The sequence below is a fragment of the Haemaphysalis longicornis genome, unplaced genomic scaffold (genome assembly GCF_048455015.1).
Source record: "Haemaphysalis longicornis isolate Haplotype H1 unplaced genomic scaffold, Haemaphysalis longicornis Haplotype H1 scaffold_12, whole genome shotgun sequence".
Lineage (NCBI taxonomy): Eukaryota > Metazoa > Arthropoda > Arachnida > Ixodida > Ixodidae > Haemaphysalis > Haemaphysalis longicornis.
Genome location: NW_027526225.1, coordinates 80,883,935 through 80,901,457, shown reverse-complemented (window position 1 = coordinate 80,901,457; position 17,523 = coordinate 80,883,935). Strand labels below are relative to the sequence as shown.

The 17,523-nt window shown below is 47.2% G+C and overlaps 2 protein-coding genes across 2 annotated transcripts in view; one reads left to right on the top strand and one right to left on the bottom strand.

The window, feature by feature from the left end:
* LOC144162859 (muscle, skeletal receptor tyrosine protein kinase-like) overlaps positions 1–17,523 on the top strand; it is a gene marked incomplete in the record, with an annotated part of 645,867 nt that overhangs the window by 258,235 nt on the left and 370,109 nt on the right.
* Positions 2,835–4,752, bottom strand: LOC144162179 (uncharacterized). Its single transcript, XM_077692653.1, has 3 exons — positions 4,421–4,752; positions 2,887–3,135; positions 2,835–2,843 (listed from the first exon to the last, which is right to left on the bottom strand). The coding sequence occupies exons 1-3, from the start codon at positions 4,487–4,489 to the stop codon at positions 2,835–2,837; spliced, it is 327 nt and encodes a 108-aa protein (XP_077548779.1). The 5' UTR covers positions 4,490–4,752.

Sequence of the window (17,523 nt, the reverse complement as noted above, 5' to 3'; positions counted from 1 at the left end):
CACACCTCCGGAGAAAACATAACCCTAAATGAAGAGGCCCACACAAGGGGCACCCTATTAGGTGCCTTCTGTCCCTTCTGTAGTCCGAGAGCTTTGGCGTGCGGCACCCCATCTCTGACGCTGAGGTTCAGGGCGTGAGGACCGCTTGACCTTCTTGCTAGCCGAGCTCTTGGCCAGCAGGCACTCTACCTGGTCCCCGGTTGACCCCAGGGCGACGCCTGGCAATGCTTGTGGGCTGGACCTTGACGGTACAGCCGCACCTCCAGGTGCTGGTGAAGCCTGCCTTCATGAGCAGGCTCCTTCCTGGGGCTCCTTTCTGATTTGTGCATCTGCCGCAGCAGCTGCTGAAGGGCAGTGGCATAATATGGGTTGCCAGCAGCTAGGGAAGGCTGGCGCCACCACTCCTCGTAGATCTTCTGCAGCTCCGCAGTGTCCTACGAAAAATTTGTTCAGGATATACCACAGATTTACTCAAAATTTGTTGCATCTCCTATCTTTACTATTGTCTTCTTTGCACTGCTGGAGTAATAAGGGTGTTCCGTAGGTATTCAACTATGGGCCTACCGGGAAACCCATTAGGGCAGAAAAATGTTCACAGAACTCACCTTCCCCTGCCAAGCTTAGATAACCAGTTTGGACCAGAGAATACTACGCAGGTATTTACAGATTAGTTTCACAAACATTAATGCATTCATTGAACTAAAATAAAACACAAGAAAAAGCTTTGTTTAGTGCCATGTTCAGTTACATAATAATGACTGATTGATTGATTGACTGCGAGGTTTAAAGTACCGAAACTACACCTTGCTTATGAGGCGCACTGTAGTGGAGACAGCTGGGGTTTAATTTTGGTTACCTAGGAACAGCTAGGAAGAGTTAACGTGCGCCGAAATCTCGACACACAGACGCTTTCGCTTTTCACTTCTATCAGGAAAATTGCTACCGCAGCTGGTATCGAACCCATGTCCTTGGGCTCAGCAGCACAACACCATAGCCACTTTAGTCTCACAGAACCCAAGCAACGCCTCTTCAAAATCCCAGGGTTCCTCAAAGCCTTACTTGAGAGCCCCTGCCCTAGCGCTTTCGCAAGGCACCTTTTTATTCACAGGGCCTTAGTGGCATACAAGGACTATTCAGCGAAACACACAGAAAAAACATTAAGACCAGAATGTAAAATTTTACATCTCAAAAACTTGCACTGTGCAACTGACTATGTATCTAATGGTATGAGATTGGATCCTGGCAGAGTCTGTTTAACACTTCTTTTTTTAAGCTGGGCTGAAGACTGTCCCACCTGGTGGGGGCCCCTAACACCAGCACAGTGCTGTTTAATGAAAGTTTATTCCTCCTCCTCTTAGCACCCTCCCTATGTCAGAAAGGGCCTCGGAAGACATACGACAGCCTGCATACAAAATTTCACACTAGCTGTGACGTATGAATACTACTTCATTCTTGCTCCCCTTTACATGCATTGGAAAAACTTGTTCGTCTTGCTTCTGCTATGATGCTACGCAGTCATGTTGGATTGCCTTAATTTTTGGAGTGTCTTTTTTGGCATCCTGCAGCCTTCTTCTACTTAGCTCCTGCAATTGTACCTTCGTAAAAATAAATTTTACTACAACAGACCCCTGAAAAAATGCATGCACGTGGTTATAAAATAGGTAGCTCTTTCCAAAAGTGGAGTGTGTTGCTGAGAAACAGATCTTGTTCAGGTGTCTAGTTGCTACCTAGGTGTCCAGTAACTGGAGTAAGGGTCACAATTATTAGGCTTTGCTAAAATAAATGCACGAGCACAAGCCACACCTCAACACCTCACGTTGGTGACTGCTTCCAGTTGAGCCCTGGGCCTCCAGCTGTGGCTCGGTATCCATAGGCAGCTGCTGCTGTTCAGGCTCTGGTGCCACCGGTTGGCCTTGCTCTGTGGGTGTGCTGGTGCTGGCTTCTTGGGAGTTGTCCTGTGTTTGCTTTCCCAGTCAAGCTTCCTGAATGCCCCCTCCAGAGATGCTGTGAACAGTTAGGAATAGTGAAAACTGACTGTGAATCAGATCGAATATTCTCAAATACGAATAGTAGAAACCAACCGCGAATTACATATATTCGAATGTGAATGGCAAAAGATTACTGCAAATGAATTATTGTCAAATGTGAATAGTGAAAATTCAAAATTGCGCATTGCTCCCACGCCAGGCTGCTGTTAGCTGTGCCACGTATAAAGATGTATTACGAGCTGCACTGTTGTGGCGAATACCACACGCCCATTTATTCCTTGTAAGTGGAACAAAAATAGTAGAGCGAAGGTATGTACTGAGACAGATGAACGTCTGGGCCTAATGGCCACAATTTAAACGTAGTTTTACAAGCACAGGCTTTCACAGTCAGGCTGTGCCGTCTTCATTAGGACAGGTGCATCAGACAAGTCTAGTTAAGTGCGCCGTGGCTGTGCATGTGCTCATCGCTGCCTTTCTCCCGAACTAGAAAATTCAACACTGCAGAACAGAGTTTTTGCGATGCCTTTCCGTCTACACTGCATAATAGCTTGCTTGCAGCTGAAAATTAAACTGAGAGAGATACTATGTTTGCATAAAAGTTGGCACAGGTCACATAAAAGTAGCAATATATGGAATGTGCTGGGGTACATAGCCACTTACAATGTTCCACGTGATTTGGTGCTCTTCTGTCCAGCTTGGTGAGGGGGATCACTCCTTCGTCGGTATACTGCCCTCTCCGCCACCCGCAGAACCAGTGGTAGACGGTGCTGGCTGGGCGATTTACAGCGCTGCTAGCGAGCAAGCCCTCACCGTCCTCCTGCCTTACCAGCTTCGTTTTATGAGGAGCTAGTGCGGCTGCTGGGGTCGTATCATCTTGAAAGTAGTGGAAGAATGCGGCACTGGTGTCCGATGTGGGTTTTAGAAGGCGAAGCCCATCGGCGCAGTCGAGCCCGTGGTTGAGCACCTCATGCATCTTGATGACAGCAGTCAGCGAGACTGGGCAGTTGAGGAATGGGTCGTTCTGCTGAGTTGCTTTTGTGACTTTCTTAATTTTGACATCTACAAATGCGTAGCAGTAGTAGAATGCTTTCCGGCAGTTTCGTTCAAGCTTCTGTGCTGACACCTTCACTCCTTGTGGAACACAAGCCTGTAAAAAGAGAATATCACAAATTATCTCAATTCTCAAAATATTATTTAAAGCTTGATATACAATGACTAACTTGCAATATATTTTTTTACTTAAATTACAATTTTATGAAACAGAAACCTGTTAAACGGTAATATTACGAATTATTTTAGTCATGAGAATATTATTGAGAACCAGATATGCGATCTGTAACCTGCAAATGTTTTTTTTAACTTCAATTACCCACTTCATCTGACAAGTTTCACAATCAGACAACTAAGAAATGCTGAAGTTTCAAGGTGATGCGCATACTGTATTAAAGATGTGCCTCCAAGTCATGTTCTGATCTACTTCGCGGAATAAGAAATTGTACAGGTTTAGCACTCGCCTTTCACTTAATTTTCCCATGTATGAAAAATGGCGTTTCAGGAAAATTTGTGTTGGTACCAAGCAAAAAAAAAAAAAAAACTTACTCAATCGCTCACGAAATCGAAGCGGAACAGTTGCATGTTATGCTCTTGCATATAACACAACTATCTCCAAAATAGGACAGTTATATGCTTCCTACATTTCGGTTACGTTTAAATCTACTGAACACGTAATAACACGACACCTTTAAAGCCTCTTTTAAAGCATTTTCAGTTGGTCTTTTTTTCTCCTCAGCAAGGGATGCCCCTTTATAGACCGAAGGGGGCAGGAGATAATTGGCTAAAAATCATTCATCTGTGAAAATGTTAAAAGCATGACACACATGCTTCACTCTTTTTGCTCGGACCATACTATGAAGCGTTATATTTGTTTGTGAATTAGAATTACATCACACATTATTCTGATATTGTGTAATCATACGTAAGGAAAAATAAATTAATTTGAACATGAAGTGAAATGCGGATTGTTTTTGCACGGGTGCTACAAATCGTGGTCAAAAAATCCCAGCCCAACTCAATGTAATGTAATTTAAGCTATATGTTCTTTCACCTCGGCCAAGAGAACATACAACGACGAAGTTCAGCTGTTCTTCCCTTTGAAATTGAGCGTGAAAGACGGCGGCATCGATGATTGACCCGTGGTGTTGTTCAGCGTGACGGAAGCAAGTGTGATCAGTAGTAACCAGATTTTTAAGCCACCGCTACTGTAATAAATGCGTAGCAAAAAAAAAAAAAAAACTCGCTGGTGTAGCTTCGTAACTGCAACTGATCAGTCTGTCTTGATTTTACCAGGTCGGGTAGGGGGTTGATTTGGCAACGCCTCCGAGGACCTTGCCACAATAAATAAAGACACTGCCGAAGAGCAGCATCTATCGTACCTCGTTGGGTTGGGGGCTCCCAGTCGACGATCCACGACGCACGGTTGCCTCGCCGTAGTAGTCAGCCATGCGTACGCATCCTCGCACGAAGCACGTCCACGTTATCGACGCTGGCTTTGCAGTCGCGCCCGCGCATGTCACAACGGCTGAAGAAATTAACTGCTACTTCGTCGTCGAACTAGAAAAAAACCGTAAAATTGCAGCAAACTCTACGCCACTGATGCTGCTGGTGCCGTGAACGAGCCCTAAACAAGATCAGAGGAGTGCGGAGTACGTTTACTGCTTTGTTCGCACGCCGGCAGAACCAGCCTAAACATCAAATAGCAGGGAAGGAGTGCGGAGTACGTTTGGTGCTTTGTTCGAACTTCGCACACCGCAACGTTTTTATGGCGCAAGGTTTATTTTGCATTCAACAGGTGGCGCACCGCAAACGCGCAATTTTTAAATTGTAAGCCGCGGCATTCGCGCTCACGTCTCCGGCTACGGATGAGATTTCTTTTTCTTGGAATGCATTTTTAGCATTTCTGCGCGTACTGTAGCACGATATCACGTTACTGTGATCGCCTACAGCATCAGCAACCATGCTTAAAATAAGACATATTCCCGCTGCATTTTTTATTCAGTGACAAAAAAGTAAATTCCCAACAAGAAAAGTGGGGGGAGGGTTCATAATGAGAGTAAATACAGTAGCTCTCATTTTAAGCACAAAAAACTACACTGAACTTTTTCATGTTTCGACACTTTTTGCACCTCAAAAATTGCTGCTATGCTTAAAAAAAGAATGGGGAAGTAAATCTACTGGGATGCACAAGCGACATAGCACAGGAGCATAGTTCAGTACATCTGCCCAGGAGGGACCTAATGGTTTTACGGTACACTATAGACGCCTAAGAGACACTAAAGTGCAAAAGCAAGTTGGCCAGCATCGGTAATTGCAGTGTTGTGAATACAAATAATATGCGACTTGCAGCAGCAGTACTTTATTAGTGCATGGAAATTCGCAAAGCGTCGTGAAAACAGGCACGGCTGCCCTGTACATTGTTCTGCAGACAACTTGTGGCATCACTGATTGCGAATGGCAAGACAAGACTGGTGGAACTAGTCGAAGTGTTCTTCTGAAGCAAACACTGATGCAGGGTTATGCAAGTTTAAAATGAGTGTGTGCAAGAACTTTTCCTGGTTAGCATTTTAAAAGACACAAACATCAGCCAGTAAACATAAAATATGATGCCTCATCCCAGGCTTTCTTGCAATGTCGATTTCGTGGGAATGTTTTGCCTCGCCTAGAAACACAGCCACAAAAATACATGCATGTGGGTGCACTAGAGACTGTAGTACTGTACCTAGCTAGTGACATACAGATAAAGCAGCCAGTGGAAACAGGAAAATTAGCACAATCAACACGAAGCAGGACGGCTTTCAAATGCTTTGATCAATGGTGCATGCATATTCAGCAGCTTTTCCTAGGTGAGTAGTGCCTGCAGGCATTTCTGGGGAAACATATGGTCAAGTAGCGCGGTATAGACGGGACAAAAGTAGAGACCACACAGGACTAGCGCTAGACATCAACTGAAATTTCTACTACACACATCAAAAGATATACAGGAAGGGCGCATGCGTGAACATGCTCAAAGCACAAAGAAAAAAGACAAGGTCAAGTGGTGCATTTTGTTACGCACGTGGCAAGTTCGCATCCAGATAATCTATTTCTTTTTTTGATGAACTAATAGATGCCGTGCTTACACACTTTTCACCGGCTTTCATGATGCACCACACTTCAAACAATTCACGGCTGGCTTGGTCCTTAAAACAGCACAATGTTACTGTCTTCTCGTAAATTGGAACACAGTGTGGAACGCACCGGCAGCGACGGCAATGGTCGGCTAAATGGCCCCCCGCAGCGAGCGCTTGAACAGCTGTACGGTGCTCCCAGAGCCTGTCATTTATGCACCTACCAGTCTGCCCAATGTAGTATTTTCCACCAGATAGAGGCACTTCGTATACAACACCTTGTTTGCAACCAACAAACAGCGTGGCATGCCTCTTCTTCGGTTACCCTCCTTCTCGCCATTCACAGCAGAGCACATTCGTGTTAGTTTTTCTGGGGCGGAGAACACAACGTCGGCACCACATTTCCCCGCCACCTTTTTAAGGCGGTTGGAGAAATTGTGCACGTAAGGGACGACCACAGGCCTCCTTTCTTTGCGAGGTTCATCTCGCCCTTGACGCCGTGCCCCTGACTTGACGTCACGCAATAGGCTTTCAACCACTGCTGCTATTACTTCCCGAGGGAAGCCGGCATCTTTCAAACGTGCAACTTGGTGCTGAACACTATCGGCGACTTGGTGCTGACAAGACTTCTCGAGGGCACCGCGAAGACAGCTAACACCAATACCCCTTTTCACTATCTTCGAATGCGCTGAACGATAATCCAAAATTGCCTTTTTTGACCGTGGCTGATATGCCCAACACACGCATGTTCCACAGAAATTAAAACACACATCGAGGAACTGCAAGTACCCATCATTTGGTAATTCATGAGTGAATTCCAAGCCGTCAGAGCACTCCAGAAATGTTTTCTTAGCTGTCTTGACTAAAAGGTTTACTTCTTCTGGCTTCACCGACCTAGTAACAATCATGTAATCATCGACATATCTAAATATCTTTGCTGTCTTAGCCGTGTCAATATATGCCTCAATGCTGCAGCGCCAGACAAACGTCTTCAAATTTTCCTTCTTCCCACACACCATATCCAACTGGAATAATCTGCCTGTATCTGTTGTCTGCAGCATTGATGGGATTGAACATATAGAAAATTGAGACAGTATGTTTTTACAAGTTACTGTATTTTACCCTGTGTTGTCGGTTTGTTTATATTTGAGTGATTCCTGCTTGGGTCCTGTGTGGGGCCTGCAGTATGTCATAAATAAATAAATAAATAAATAAGCTGGTCCGCAGGAACACATGCAATGTACACTTGACTTTTAAGCCAAATACAGCCACCATAGCACATTGTTTTCACCTGTTTTGCAATTCACACAGTGAGAGCAGAACTGCTTAAATATGCTCCTTCTGGAAGCGTCTTTTGGGAAACTGGTCATTAGGAATGCAGTAGTCATCACTTCAAAGGCTCTGTGACAAGCTTAATAACACCCACGCTTTGCAACTGGTCAGCTGTACACTGAATTTGCACACCAGACACTTTCCTAAGCGGTCGCCAGCGACAAAGAAAAAGGGGGGTGGGGGGTCAGAAGAGATCTGAACCCTGGAACAACACATTTAGCAACGGAAGCGCACACCAAAGGGTCATCCTGTCTGACTGAGGAAATCGTCCGAGCAGTAGTAAATCATTGAAGGACTCAGGCCAGTTATCATTGCGCCTGCCGAAACTTTAGCGAGTTACAACTGCCGTTTCGTCAGCACGGAACGCTAGTGAAGGAAAAAAAAAAAAAAAGAACGAAAGCAACATGGTCGTTTGCGCTATCACAGAAAAACATCGGGTCACAAAATGCAATTTCCGGGCCAAAGGTTGAGCCGATCACATGTAGGTTGAACGGTAGATCTACGTTTGAGGAACAGCCGCTCCAACTATGTGGCGACTGGCGAACGGTTGAGGCACTTCGAAATCTACAGCGCCGGCCAACACCCGAGAACGCGAAATCACGCACAGAGGCACGGTTGAAGCACTTCACGTAAGAGCATGAGGAGAGGATACAGTAGAGCGCACACTGCGTATCCAAACAGTTGCCGCTTCACGTAAGAAAACGCGAAATATCCAACACAGGCACGGTTGAAGCACTCTTCGCTAGGATACGAAGGATTAAGCGTTAAATCCAAAGCGCGGCCGTCGCAGAGAGCGAAATAAAACACGCCGATTGATACACTTGTCGCTTCACGAAAGTGCCCGAGCAGAGGCTAGCGCAGAGCGCACACTTCTCCGGCGATATTCAACGCCGGCAGGGCGGTCCCAGAGCGCGGGGAGTGTGCACAACGGCGGAAAAGCCAAGCACCCTTCGCCTTTCCCACTCGCACTCCTCCTTTTCTCCCTTTCGCGTCTGAGCGTCCGGGCAATTTATTTCACGCGGCCGGGTACCGTCCGCACCGGGACCGGATCTCCGCTCTTCTATAACTCTCTATTAAAGAGTAACAGCACAGCGGAGAACCGGGCCCCGGTACTGCACTCGGTACGCGGCGGACGCTTCTGCGCATGCGCTGAACCGGTACTGTCCCATCTGCGCACGCGCGGTTGTGCTGGTCGACTGCTACCGTGTACCGTGCAGGGAATAGTTCTCCGCTCTGCTATAACAATATCTTGCAGCTCACTCACGACCGTCGCCATTTTATTCCTCCCTTCACGTGTTGCCTTTTTTCTCTAAATTCGTTTTTCGATTTTGTTCTGGAGTTGGTAAGAAAAAAAAAAAAAAAAAGCCGAAGACGACGAGCTTTATTAAACCCGAAATGATCCGGACGTCGTTATCTTAAGGTCGTTAGAGGAAACGGAGGAGGGAGCAGGGTTTCTTTTTTCCCGCCCGACCACGCCAGGAGTCAAAGCTTTACGGTGGGGCGCGGAAGCGTTGCGAGGAGGGTTGACACAGAGACAAAACAAGAAAAGAAAAAAAGAAACAGGGAGAATGTGATTTGAGTTATAGAAAAGGAAGAGAATAGTTCTTTTGAACGGCACTTTACGACACGCTGTGCGAGCCCATCTTCGGTGAATTTTATCGTTTCTACAGAAGAGAAGATAGAGCGACCGACCTTCGTACACTTGGTTTTTATGAGTGCGTCGTCTGTTTGTCTTTGCTGAGATCTGATCACCAGCTTGGCTTGCGCTATTTTTTCGGCAGCTTTATTATTCGCGTATAACACACTCGAGGGTAAAATGTTGAACATGTGCGGTCTCCTCGTTGTTTTCATTTCATTTCATTTCATTCCATTTATTTGCTCCTTGAAGGCCCGAAGTAATGGTTACAAGGGGGGAGGGTTGCTTGTGCCATGGTATAAGAATACATACAGGAAAAACAACGACAACAACAACAAGAAGAACACAATAGAAATCTACATCAGTTAGGAATTGCGAAACTATGGTGAACTGGCCAGAATAAAAGGGGAAAAAAGAAATGCACAATGGAATTTACACAATCGATTCCGCAGGAGTATCACGTGAAGGCTGAAAGGTTCGTCGTTTCAAGTTTCTTGCGAAAGATTTTGTGGTTAGGGCACGAAGCTATGTCATTGGGTAGGGAATTCCAAATTGCTATTGCGTGTGGAAAGAAAGAACTACTCATTAATAATGTAAGGCACTTGATTCTAGAGATTGGGTGACTGTGGTTAAGACGGGCAGAAGCTCTTGGTGGGGGCGTTAATAAAGCATGTCGTGATTGTGACGGGTAGTAAAAGGTGTGTAGAAGGAGCAAACGAGCAATAATGCGGCGTGTAGTGAGGGTGGGGAGGTTGATGGACTGTTCAAGTGTGACGTCACGCTGACTGTGTGCGAGTACTGTGATGCTATAAAACGGGTGGCACGGTTTTGTATCGATTCACATTGTGGGAAAGATATGAGTTCCAAATTGATTATGCATATTATAGCCCTGGTCGAACGAACGTTACATATGCAAGTTTTTTTTAATATCGGCGGATGCGGATTTATGGTTGCGGCGGAGGTAGCCAGGTGTGCGTGAAGCGTCTGAGCAGATGGATTTTTTTAATAAAGCGATATTGTGTCCCCGTTATCGCGATGAGAATTGAGACAAACTCACCTGTAACCGCGTCCATGGATCTTAAATATGCTTAGCGAAAAAACCAAAGACAGTATGCCAGAAAGAGACAGGGCAAGCGCTAACTTTCAACTGAACTTTAATCAACTCCGGAGCCGTAAAATGTAGAAACAGCTGAATCATGCGCAGCATGCGCCGCAGTAGGGTACCACAAGTACGCATATGTGTTAATCAACCGAAACGCTCGAGAAAAGATTTCACTGAGTTAAAAAGGACCACCGACGTATCACTGATACAATTATCGCCTTTTTGCTTGATATAAAAAGCTTCCAAGAGTTCCCGTGCTGTCGAATCTCTGCTCCTACCCAGTATCTTAATCTCCCCAGTAGTGGCTCACACTTGCAGGCATCGCAGTGCGCGGTCAAATGCGGATTTACTTTATTTTTGTTATCGTCAATTCATGTTCCCGTGCTCGGTCGTTGATACATGGGCCGGTCTGGCCAACATAGACTTTACCGCATTTAAAGGGGTCCTGAAATACCTTCCGCCGATGCGTGGATGTACATGTAACCAAATAAAGCAATGTATTAGCAATCTCCTCCTGCAAGAATTTTGTTAAAGCGATTAGTATTAGCTGAGAAATCGTAAATCAAAAACCGCGCATTATCGTCGCTCCGCGTTTCCTCCTCCTTTCGACTTACTCTCCGCTGTTGACGGCGCGCAAGCTTTGCCTCCCATGATGCTGCGCTCCGCAGCGGTGACGTACTTCCGCTATTGCGCTGCTACGTCGTCTGCTACGGGCAAGCTTTGTTGACACTATGAATCCCGCACTTCGCTCAAGGCTGGAAAACCGAACGAAAAATCTGGCCGCATGTGTGCGGCGGCCTGGCCTTGCCCTTTCGCGGTGTTCGTTGGTGCAGTTGCTATCGGCGGCACGTGACTTTTTATCGGCGGCGAACTCGCAGCCGTACGGGGAAGATCGTGCGCTCGTTCCCTTTGATGCACCGACACTGTTTATCCAAAAAGCGCCGTATCAGATGTGGCCCCGCTGGTGCCGGTTCTTATTTTGTGGCGGCGGTAATTCCTGACGGCGGCATGTGAAAAAGACATTTTAAACCGATACAGAACCCGTGCACAAAACGCCAGTTCAGCTTGGGGCGACGCGTGGTGGAGAGCGGCAACGTTGGCAAAACATGCTCTGCCGCGGCTCTGAGCTTTTTAGCGCTGGAGCGAGCGCCATTTCTTTGACAATATCAAACATCGGTTGCCCTGGCAACAAGGCACAAACCGCTCTAGAAGTCAGTTACGGTTGCGTGATCCCGGTTCAGCTTGCGGCACCACCTCGCGGCATATGGGCACTGCAGGCATACTACTCACTCTCATTTGGAAGTGCGAGATGCGTTTGGCATTACAGGAGGCGATGGTGTGTGTGTTGTAGACGCCTTTGTTTCGCGATGAAATGCGACGTTGTGCTTCTGCGGGTGGATAGTGCTTCCCATGGTTTGGATTATCTTTCTCGAGCGGCGTACGACTCAACCTCGCATGTAGTATGTGCAGTGTGCGTGGCTAAAAGCCATCTTGGCTTGCGCGCCAGAGTTAAGTGACTTGCTGTTCGTCCCCGCAAACCGCGCGCGAGGTGAGTGCCGAATTTACGACGGGCAGGAGGAGGCAACCTATCGTCTGTCAACCGCGGTTCAGACTTGCAACGCATGTTGTGACGTTGTGTTCGTTCGAAACACATCTCTGGATTGTTTTGAAGTGGAATAAAATGTATCCGTCAAACCCGGGCATTCGGCTCAGGGCGTTCTCTGCGATTGCACGAAAGAAGTGCCACGGGGCTACAACGCTTTCTTTACGGAACGTACTCAGGTAAGAGAATATCCATGTCGTGTTATGGCCGTGTTGCATTCAATACGAACGGTTAAGCGTTTGTTTACACTTGTTTCGTTTGTCGTAAAATGCCCAAGCACTCCGACACTCCGCTGGCAGATCAGCCGGCGAGCCGACGCTGAGCAGACGACTCATCTCTTTGCCGGAAGTGCGTGAAAAAGCCGCCCAATAGCAGGATGTCTAGCTCATGACGAACATCTGGGAATCGATGATGTAGACATGTGAAGATGGCGGCGTCCAAAAACACGAAGGAAAGGGTGAGAAAAAAGCGACAAACTTTGCAACGAAAGTGTGAGCTTTCCGCTGCGCGTAAAAGAGTAAAACTTGGCCCAGATGACCTTGACGACCCAATCTAACGATTGCGCTACTTCATTTAGTGTGCTCAAAATGCCTTTCAGGGCCCCTTTAAGTGGAATTTGATACACGACGCCCATAACACAGTCCACAAAGGACCTAGCATGCTTCTTGTCACATCCTTGCTTTTTGCTTGTCTTTGGTTTTTTTTTGCGCTAAACATATTTAATAATTCATGAACCAACTAGCCCTGCCAACAAGTTTTGTTATATTACGCGTTCATGGAGTTGAGGCTGAGCCAGCGATTCGAATTGCCAGAGGTTTTGTCAGAAATTCCTTGGTGTCGCCATACGTTTCGAGGTCACCAAGACTTCGGAGTGGGTGTGTCTATATGCCCAGAGTAATCGAAATGTTTTAAGCTAGTAAGGAAACTGAGCACTTGCGTCATCTTTCTAGCAATGCACCCTCGAGTTGCACTGAAAACTTGAGCTTTTGTTTGCTTATTTTTGTGGCGTGGAAAGTTTTTGGCGTGCCGTAGGAACTTTTGACAACTGTTCTACACGCGTGGTGCGGGCTGCTTCTTACTTTCAGTTACACTTCGGGCATACGTGTCGTTTGATTTTTCCGAGTGAATACGCTGCCGGAAGGAGATCATTATTTTGTTTCTAGGCAAGGTGGCCGGTGCTTTTCTTTGCTATGGTATCGTTCACTTGGCGTGGAAACTCGCGTAAGCGCGTTGCAGCTTCGTACATCCGCATTTTAAACCAGTGTGTAACAATCAGGTTATTCGGGAAGCGTAGATAAACATGGCTAAACGGGTCTGTACGCTATCCTTTGCAGCGTGCATTTATTTTCCGGAGCACCCGCGCGAGGCCAAAACTGTGTCCATGTGTGCACGCCGTCCAGCGATGGTCTTCCCGTCGTATCTCCTTTGCTTTCTTTCGTCTTCCCTCAGCACTTCCCGCATCGGCGCCGTCGCTCCCTTTCGCCGGAGACCTCATTATTCTCCGCGACTCCCCGGCTGACCCAACGAACCGAAAACGCGAAAATGATGCCCCTCGCCACCGGTCCTCTCTTTACGTTCCAACCGTGTTTCTCCATTTATTTTTCTCTAGCTGTCTCCTTTTCTCTCAGCAGACGGCGGCAACACTACTCACCAGCGCCCTTTATATACCGTCCCCGGCGACCGACACTATATAATACGTGCGCGCGCATGGGCGCCTTGGACATTTGGGTGTGCTGCAGGGCTGTACACTGAGACTGCGCTTTTTCTTTTTCCTAGCCATCGGGCTGAGGAAACTGCACATAACCGTGATTCCGTTTTGGAATGGGGCCGCCGCACATTTCGTATAGCTCCCTCGTCTACCACCCTCGTCGCACCCTGACTTCCCCCTTGTTACTTTCATCATTTATCAGGACGCCGCTCTCTCTCTCTCCCTCTCTCTCGCTCTCTCTCTCTTCCTTCCTGGCTCGCACGATATTGTTGTTCCCTCTCCTCTTCCTGCGCTCTTCGTGAAAGATGGCTAAGTGTTATATGAGCAACTCTTCCGTGAGGGAGCTAAAGGGAGACGACGGTCGTTGACCGAAGTCCCGTTCTCTCCTTTCGTCTTGCTCCTGTTCCGTGCACTTTACACTCCCTGTGATTGGTGGGGTGCAGTGCGCCGAGGCGGAGCTGTTCTCCGAGTCTCACCCGGGAACTTTCCTCTTGTACGGTGCAAGTCACCACTTCCGGCGCCTGCGTCCTTACGCGCTTCGCTCTTTCAACGGATCAGTGGGGTCCGCGCATCCTTTTACAACCTACGCTTGATAAAAAAAAAAGCGATAGCGTTTTCCTGCCTACCGTTTACGGACGGGGCGGTTTCCATGTTGGAACGGTTTTTATGGGCTCCAGAGGGAAGAAAAACGCGTACTGTGTTCTCGAAGTATATCTTTGCGCGTAGACGGAAACCGTATTATACATCCCATTGACGACTTTGACTGGTGTTTTCTTCGTTTTTGTTTCCTCCGGGAAACCTGTTTTTCGGGATGAGGTACCCGGGCAGTGGCAGCACACATACTGTTCTCGTCGCATTAAAAGTAGTTACAGAAGCCAAGGGAATAAAAGTCGACGTTACTATGAGAGAAAAAAAAAAAAACTGTGGTTGATTCCTCTGTAATAGGAATCGGTAAAACACGAGAAGGAAATTTGCATCGAAATCTGCAGCTGAGCATGATTTGCGGGTCGGTGGCTGTCTTGTGGGTGTGCTTGGCGAGCGACGTCCTTGTGGCTGGTCGCTTCGGGAAAGGTGTACTGGCGTCATTTTCGGGACGGATATGACGTCAGGTGTATCGTGGAATGAAACACTTTCGTGTTAAAATATAAAGCCCGAAAACGAACAACTCTAAGTATAACGTACTCTAAGTATAACGTAACTTTGCTTCCCCGCAAGAAGACCCTGTGTGCAGGGTGCACCCTTTACAGGCCGCTTGCTTCGTTGTACTGGCGTCACTTCCGAGACGGATATGACGTAGCGAAATCTTTACCCAGAAATAAAACACTTTCGAGTTAAAAAAAAGACTGATAAGTGTCGTACATTATGAGCGATGCTTAATCAGAGTTGCCCGTAATACGTAGGGACTTGTTGGACGGTGCTTAGAGTGTATCCCGGTCGCTGCCGGAAGCGAACATTGTCATTTATAACTGTACAGAATTCATTGATTTAATGGTCTAGCAACCCTTTTCAGGATGGCGCGAGCAATAGAAGTCGGTGTCGATACTCCTGTTTCATAAAATTGTCATATACAGCAGTAAAGAGCTCTCCTTCGTTACCACCGCAGCAGGACTATATGACTTTAAGATGAGGTTCTTTGAACACCAGCATAGTTTGCGTGCAATTCTTCTTAGAAACAGTATGTTGAGTATATTTAAAAACGCGTGCCAATGATGCCGTTTGCAGCCGCTGTATTTTAGCACGCAGTTTTCAATTCTTCTGGGTGGTTTCGAACTCCCTGGAATATTGAAAACCAAGAACGAGCTATCGATTGGAACGACATCCAGCGAAATCGAACCAGTATGCCTTGCCGCTGTACATTCGCCAAGTGGTGTGTTTGCCGAGGAGGAATTTTTCTACGCGGTTCATCAGTTTGTGAATGCGCTGTGCTTGTTTCACGGGGGAAGCAGAACGCTTTGCGAGCGGGATCTAAAAAAAAAAATCAATCTCTGAAGTGCTGGTCTGGAACTTCTTACTACAGCAATGTGCTATTGCATGTCGGTTTACGTTGCATTGCGATGGTTGGCATTCGCTGTGTATAAGACCGTAAAAAAGGTGCTCCTCAATGCGTTACTTGTGGAGTAAATTCAGATAAAAGAGAACTACTGGCATCGGGCGGGAAGGAGGCGGCTGGCATAGAAAAAAAAATTGTTAATGCCTTTCTTTCCTTCCTTCAATACGAGAAAAAGGAAATCAAAGCTTCGAAGTGACAAATTGCATACACACACAACACAGAAAACACGCATCGTATGCTGGTCTTTTTCGGCTTGTCTTGGCTCCGTGCGTGCGGTCTTCCTTGCGACACATTCAGACGCCGGAGTGGACTTTTGTATACGAGTACAACGTCCCGTGGTACAAAATACGCTGGCTTGCAGCAGCAACACCCAGAAGTTGATGATCCGGAAAGCGAATGTGGCCGGTTGCGGGTTTTGGCCTTGACTCGTCTTGGCTATGCAGTTGCTTGTGCATTTTTTTTGCTCGGCGCATGCTGCGAAAGCGTTTTTCCATTCAAGGAGACAGAGACCGGGACCGGAAAAGTTTCGACGGGGCAACTTTTCGAGTGAGCGAATTCGTGCCGCGCTTGCCGGCAAATGACTCCGGCGTTTTCTGTTTGCGGTTTCTGAGTTTTCCTTTTTTCTCTCTTTTGGAGACGAAGAGCTTTTATTATACATTTAATTACGTACTCCAAAAGCGGGAAATTTAGAGCCCTTCAACTACTGTAAAGATGGAAGACCAGCGAAACTATCTTGGTGGATAACTATACTGAGTTCTGTACGGTGACTTACTCTATTGATCGAGTAACTACGTGCACATACCTTATTATAAATAACTCTAAATTAATTTTATATAATGGGTTTCGGCATAGTTTTGATGCAACAAGAGTTACAACCGGTTTTTTTTTTTTTAGCTATACTCCCTCGTTGCCGGCCACGCATTGACAGCAGACGGGAATTCAGTAACGTTTACGACTTCGCTGTATTAATCAGAGTTAATCGACGAAATCAGGGCTCTTCGATCGCGCGTATTCTCGTCACCGTGTCTCCGGTAACCCCGCCTGCCACAACCCGGATGATATTGGGCTGCTCCATACTGTTCAGAGCAGAAGTTAGCAGAACATCGGTACTGCTATGTGAAGTCGACTGCTCTCCTCCGAATTGCACTTGGTTGTCAAGATAAGCGTATAGCGAGCGGCGAGCGATGACATTCCGCGGAACTTATTTTTGCTCGGGACTTTATTGATTTGATTGACTGATTGTAGGGTTTAACGCGCCGACGCAACGCAGGCGGTGAGGCGCGCTGTACTGGAGGGCTCCGAATTAATTTTGACCGCAAAGGGATCTTTAACGTGCGCCAAAATCTCGAACACAGGGGCGTTTTGCTTTTCAGCTCCATCAGAAAAGTTGTCACCGTGGCCGGGAATCGAACCCGCGACCTCGTACTCAGCAGCGCGACGCCTTAGCCACGGAGCCACCGCGGCGGGGGCCGAACTTTATTGTGCCGGGGCGGAGTTCGCGAGAGAAAGGGGGTGAGGGGGAGGTGCAGATTTCGGTGCTGACATCTGGGATGAAGCCGTAGAGTAGGTACAGTCTTGGGCAGAACTAATCACTGCCTGAAGGCAAACGCGAAAACTGGAAAGCTTATGTGAAAACGGTGGGAAGAAAAGTAGGTGTAAAAACAAGCGCGCCGCCGCAGTTCATCATCCGAACGCAGAAAATGAGGCAATATGGTTGCACGGCGTAAGACCTTATGCGAAGCGACGGGTACCGGAAAGGAAAAGCGTCGAAGCGCCTGCGCACGTGAAAAGGGAGCGGGCAAGGGGTGGGGCTGACGTGATGAGGACGTGCACGTTCTTGTGGACGAGCCCGTTGACAAGGCACTGTGGGTGGTGCAGATGGGATCGGGGAGTGTACGTTGCAGTGGGTGGTGCGAATTAATAGCAGGGTTCACGGAGACT